Raw genomic sequence first — 5,783 nt, 5'->3', positions numbered from 1 at the left:
CCCAGCAGGAGTTCGAGATGGGGTAAGGTAACATTAAAATAAAAAAATGGCTGATGAATATAGGTTTAATCGGATTGAGCATAGTCGGTTAATTTTCAACAGATTGTAGGGATAATTAGACATATAAGCTCATATCTCATTTTCTTTTGAATTTTGATCTTCATTTACCTGGTTACCTTTAATCTTTGAAAATTAACTTTCATTTAGGATTTTCACACTACTTTTTCCAAAATTTCCTTGGCCTCCTAAATCCCAATTACCCTAACCCAAAAAAGAGTAGATCTCTTGTGAGACGGTCTCACGAATCTTTATCTGTGAGTCGGATCAACCCTATCGATATTCACAATAAAAAGTAATACTCTTAGCATAAAAAGTAATATTTTTTCATGAATGATTCAAATAAGAGACCCGTCTCACAAAATACGATCCGTGAGACCGTCTCACACAAGTTTTTGTCCCAAAAAAATGAGCCTCCCGCATAATTAATCAAGATCTTATTCATGATAAGTGTTGTAGAACATTGTTCACTAACTATACAAGTTAGCTGATGATTTCTAAATATTATGTTACAGTTAGTATTACTAGCCTGTCGTTTCGTTCGAAATGCTACGAACGCTATAGCGTTGGACAAAGATATACGGAAAATGAAATTTGCTGACAATCTGAGTTTTAGATGGATTGAAGGACGTGAGGTTAATGAAAAAATGTTTTAAAAGGGTAAAATACTAAAAAATAAATGAATTAATTAAGAAGAGAGTTATGTTTCAAATTCAACGTCAAATGGAGGTTAAATTTTTTTTTTAAAAGAGTAGTTCATGGATATAAATCCATACGATAGCTCGACTTATTAATATTTTTTTCATGAGACGGATAAATTTGAAGATTTGTCTCACAAAAATTGAATTATGATAAGTCTCATTAGAGTTTTTATATTTTTAAAATATCCTTAAAGATGATGCAAGCTCAGTTTTCAGTCGGTATGTAAACTGCCACCAAATTAAGGGAAGGAGGGAGTGCCATAAACTGGAACGAGTCATGCTCATGGCCTGATCTATTCTGCATGATACACGCTCAATCTAGAACTAGATTGAATTATTTTGAGCTTGATTCGCAAACTCGAGCGTTCCCAAAAGATCAAACTTCATGCAATACAGGGAAACAAAATACATAAATCGATTATCATGTCATACAGGGAAACATAAAATCGAACACATTATTCTGCGATATCACTTATCAACAACGCATTACTGGGAAAAAAATTCATCATAGAAAAACATGAAAATCCATGTTGATTCAGAAAATCAGTAAGAATAAAGTGTTGGCTCAAGAGAGAAATATAGTAGTCGAAATCAAGAGTAAGGCTGGCATTCCAATCCATGAAATTCTGTCCACGGCATTCCCCTTATCTGGTGCCCCTATCAAAATCAATTTTAATAACTGGCCAAAGAATATATACAGTTGAACAATATAACCAAGAATTTCAGAAAGCAATTTTTTTCGGAGAAATTAAATTTTCAGTCTTATCCGAGAACTCCTACTGACATAACCTCAACTGATAACTTAAACATTTAGGATTTACAAAGTTTCTAACATTGTGTTTAGATTAAGGATGTGATAGCAAAGAATCTAAATCCATATATGATCCAAATCCTCCTTTCAAATTTCGAATCATTTCGTCAATCCATGAACCAGAACCAGAACCTGGCTTCAGAGGCCTCAATTTTACAAAAACTATTACCAAGTGAATTTATATCAATTTGTGGAATTTTCAGAAGGTTTCAGAAGGTAAATTATTGTTTCAATCTATAAGGTGGGAACAACAAGACTACGTTATGCCTACTAATTTGACAAGCCATGGTCAACTCATTGAAAACGAAGATTCTTTTGTGTTTCCACACGATTTATTCAATCTTAAATTAAGAGCATCGGCGCCTGTGATCACATTTGATTTTCTTTTTTTTTTAATGTTGTTTAATAATAATAGAGTGATAAAAAGGCAATGTAATAGCTATTTTACCTGGAGGAGGAGGAACAATCGAAGAGCCTGGAGCAAAAGCTGTAGAGGCAGAAGAAATTAAAAGCACACTCTATTAGTCCACGAATAAAATCCAATTATACGATCGATAATTACTCGCAGTAAAAATATCCATAATTAGGAGCAAAATAAACTCGATTTTTTGCACAAAATTGAAGCACTAATACAACAAAACCTTGATCATTTAACAAACGATCGACCAAGTGATATCGAATTAGCAAATTAGTTACACTTTGTGGCTAATATACCAATTAAATATGGAGTCTCGTGATCGAGATTTATAGTGTAAGATGAACCATCAAACAAGTATTATCCTAGAGATGATATTGTCAAAAAACTAGCTCAGGGGAAGATTGTCCAAGTCCATCTATGTAACTTCCAGGTTATTTATCCAACCGATGTGGCACAACTAACGCAACCATCATGCTAGAAGTTTACAAATGACCCAACTATGGTCTGAACGGATGACCTAACTATAGACAGTCCAACACATAACGGTTGAATCTGAGCTCTGATACCATGTTAAGATTGAAACTTGAACCTAACTCAACCCAAAAACTAACTCAAAGATGGAAGATTGACCAAGTCTAAATATGCAACTCCAGGTTATTTCACATAAATTGGATAAATAATCTAGAAATTACATATTTGGACTTGAACAATTCTCTTTTGAGATAGTTTGGGGTTGAGTTAAGTCTAAGTTTCAATTTTAACATATATTATTTCATTTTCTTTATTTATTGTTTTTTTTATATTAATTTAGTATTGAAATGTTCAGGGAATGAACGAAGTATATCATAACGCCACGGGAGAGAAAAAAAATACCGGAGCGGGAGTCGTACCTTTGCAGGTGCTGACGTCATTAGGGAGACCACAGCGTTTGGGAAGCGCTAGTGCTTGATTGACATCAATCCCATAAGCACCCAACCCACCTGGCTGATTATAAATCTTGCACAGGCAATCAAGCTCATTTTCCACCACGGATTTGATGGCGGTGCAGCAGTCTGACCCCGGCTGGCCTGTGGTGTTCAGGTACTGTGCACACTGCACCAGCTTAGATACGCAGTCCGTCGACTGACCCTCCGCCATTTGGCTGGTGGCGATCACCAGCAGCGCCACCGTCAAAACTACCGCAGTCGTGGTGGTATTTGTTGCCATGTTCTGATTTGGGTTGTGATCGAAGTGGAAGATACTTTATGCTTGTCGTCTGAAAGTGGGAACTCGGAGAAAGATAAAATATGGGTAAAGAAATGTGAGACAATCAATCATATACATTGTTGGTCAATTATTTTATTTAATGTTGGACAGGCTGGGATGGGATACGGGAGGAACCTGTGGGGGTACGCGTCAAAAATTATAAGTAGGGATGACAATTTCATTCGAACNCATATAAAACTTCATTTTATATATATAGTTTTGATATGTATCCTATGAAGAGTATAGAAGCACGCATAATAACATTTTGTATTTAATAATTATTAATAAATATAAAACTATAAGAGCATCAAATCTTATGTGAGGTGGCCTATCCAATTTTAAATAGCAGGTATATGATAAGCGTAGTTAAAATATAATATTATGTTATAAAAATTGAATGATCAGACACCAACAGATGATTAATGGCAAGTGGGATCAACGAATGAGTAGTTATACAAGATGTTAATTGTTGGGTTACATAAATGTTAGTAATCTTGATTTTGTTAATAATAAAATTTGTTATTATATGGTGGTTTTTAATACATTTATTCAAGTAATTGATAGATGTCAAAATGGAATTTGACAAGCTAAAACTCAAATTTAGTCAAGTTAAAAATCTGATGAGCTAAAGTATTTCGATGATATCGCATAGACCAGAGATCCAAATGACTAGCGGGAAAAATGATTGTAAAGAAAACTCAATTATTTACAAGTCATATTACAGGTAGATTCAACTAGTTCGGAAGTTATCTAAGCTAACTGGATACTATAAGATTGATCAGCTGTCGGCTGGACATGAGCAGTTCTGATGTTTTGGTCATATCACTCAGCTCGATTATCGAAATGGAACGATTCATCATGCTTTAAAAATCCAAGACAATGATATACAAACCACTCTGAAGTCAAAGTCCGAATCAAAATTTAAAAAATTGATAAACCACGATAAATTTGTTGGTTTTGCATTGAATGAAGAACAAGTTAAAGCTTATAAACAGTATAATATTTTGAGCATGTCTTTCTTATATGAACTCGAAATTGAGTGATTCTTGATTTTTTTGGAAATCTAAGAGAAAGTGCTACAATTTTTATGTTCATCAATATCCCAGAAATCGATAAATCGAGAGTTATAGTTCAACTTATACCAACTTATATACAATCAGGTATTTTGATTATATATCTATCATATATAATCGAAATTGAGTGATCTTGATTCTGTGAAAATTTAAGAGAAATAACTAAAATTTTAAAGTTCATCACCCAAAAATCGACGAATCAAGAGTCAAAATAAGATAAAAGACCAACTCAACTTGGTGCAGCTCGAATTGGACCGGAGCAACTCCACCTGCACCTACACTTGGACCAACTCCAGCCACAGTCGGACAGGACCAACTCCAACCGCTCCAGCATAAAATAATCCTGATACTAAAAATTATCAACAAGTCGAATATGATTGTTTTAATGTTAGAAACAATACAAAAATTTTCAAACGTTTATATTATCTTTGGAGACCATAAGTACAAAAGATCAAACAACAAGATTTTGATGGGATCCAAAGCATGAACATATTATAAGAAGGAAACAAGTCAGAAGAGAGCAAACCCAAGAAAAGAGTGTGAGGATACGTTTGACGCACGAGAATTTTCCAAGAAGTCAATATTATCCGTTAAGATACGATGTCACTCATTTACGGTCCACTTAGCTAACCAGATCAAGCGGCGCAACTTCAGGAGATTGACGCACGAGAATTTTCCAAGAAGCCACTCATCTCAATACTACTCTCACTCATGCACGTTTAACTTAACATATCTTTTAATCCAAATTTAGATCACTAAATTATTTTTATCATTACATGTTATTTTGTAAGGGACCTGATACGCATACAATCTAAGATCATTTAATGTAGAAGATCAATATGAAATAACAACGCATATGGGTTCGATCATTGATTTCAAGATTCATAATGGAAGGTTATATAACTCAAAATAACTGAATTTTGACGAGATAAATCATGTATGAATAGGCATATAACATATCAAGGTAAAAATATTTTAAAGAAAAGAGTGCAGTTCTTATCTGAAAAAAAAAAATTAGGGTTGTTTCAATAGGAGCGTATAGACACATGGGCGGAGCTTCTCTTAGCCAATGTGACAGAGTAAAATTTGATAATATTTGGGTTAAAATTTTTCTAACAAAATACAAAAAAAATACATTTCAATAAACTTCACAACAGTTAGATTTTTGCCCTAAAATCTAAATTATTTTAGGTTTTTTTTACTTGACTATGGGCTCAGTACAAAATATTAAATTTTTGGGATTTGTCTTTCTTTTCTACTCGAGTTAATTAGGCTAAATACAAGTTTAGCTAAAATTTCAATATAAAAAAATTAAAAAATAAAAGGGCCCATTTGGGGGCATACATGTAGCTCCGTCCTTTCACACTGGGCTCAGAAAAAACATAAAAATAATTTTTAAAAATCAAATTGCATGTCCTTATATTTTCTTATTAAATTTAAGAGTGAGTCTTATGTGAGACCGTCTCACAGATATTAAT

The 5,783-nt window shown here is 33.6% G+C and overlaps 1 protein-coding gene across 2 annotated transcripts; it reads right to left on the bottom strand.

Annotated features, from left to right (window-relative positions):
* Positions 1-1,123: 1,123 nt before the first annotated feature.
* LOC140980087 (non-specific lipid transfer protein GPI-anchored 7) lies at positions 1,124-3,372 on the bottom strand. 2 transcript variants are annotated; one of them, XM_073445759.1, is made up of 3 exons: positions 2,878-3,372; positions 2,018-2,056; positions 1,124-1,415 (listed from the first exon to the last, which is right to left on the bottom strand). In XM_073445759.1, the coding sequence occupies exons 1-3, from the start codon at positions 3,191-3,193 to the stop codon at positions 1,324-1,326; spliced, it is 447 nt and encodes a 148-aa protein (XP_073301860.1). In that variant the 5' UTR covers positions 3,194-3,372; the 3' UTR covers positions 1,124-1,323. The 2 variants fall into 2 exon arrangements, with proteins under 2 accessions (XP_073301860.1, XP_073301861.1); XM_073445760.1 differs by having other exon boundaries at positions 1,124-1,406; positions 2,878-3,369.
* Between the last annotated feature and the right edge of the window lie 2,411 nt (positions 3,373-5,783).

This window comes from Primulina huaijiensis, chromosome 7 (genome assembly GCF_012295235.1).
Source record: "Primulina huaijiensis isolate GDHJ02 chromosome 7, ASM1229523v2, whole genome shotgun sequence".
In the NCBI taxonomy this organism is placed as follows: Eukaryota; Viridiplantae; Streptophyta; class Magnoliopsida; order Lamiales; family Gesneriaceae; genus Primulina; species Primulina huaijiensis.
This window is presented reverse-complemented; position numbering and strand designations above follow the sequence as displayed.

Bases quoted from the DNA above. Each gene is read 5' to 3' on its own strand.
- LOC140980087 (XM_073445759.1), bottom strand. From the start codon at position 3,193: ATGGCAACAAATACCACCACGACTGCGGTAGTTTTGACGGTGGCGCTG. The intron at 2,057-2,877 runs GTACGACTCCCG...CTGCCTCTACAG, and splicing joins TGACGTCAGCACCTGCAAAG to CTTTTGCTCCAGGCTCTTCG. The intron at 1,416-2,017 runs GTAAAATAGCTA...TGATTTTGATAG, and splicing joins GATTGTTCCTCCTCCTCCAG to GGGCACCAGATAAGGGGAAT.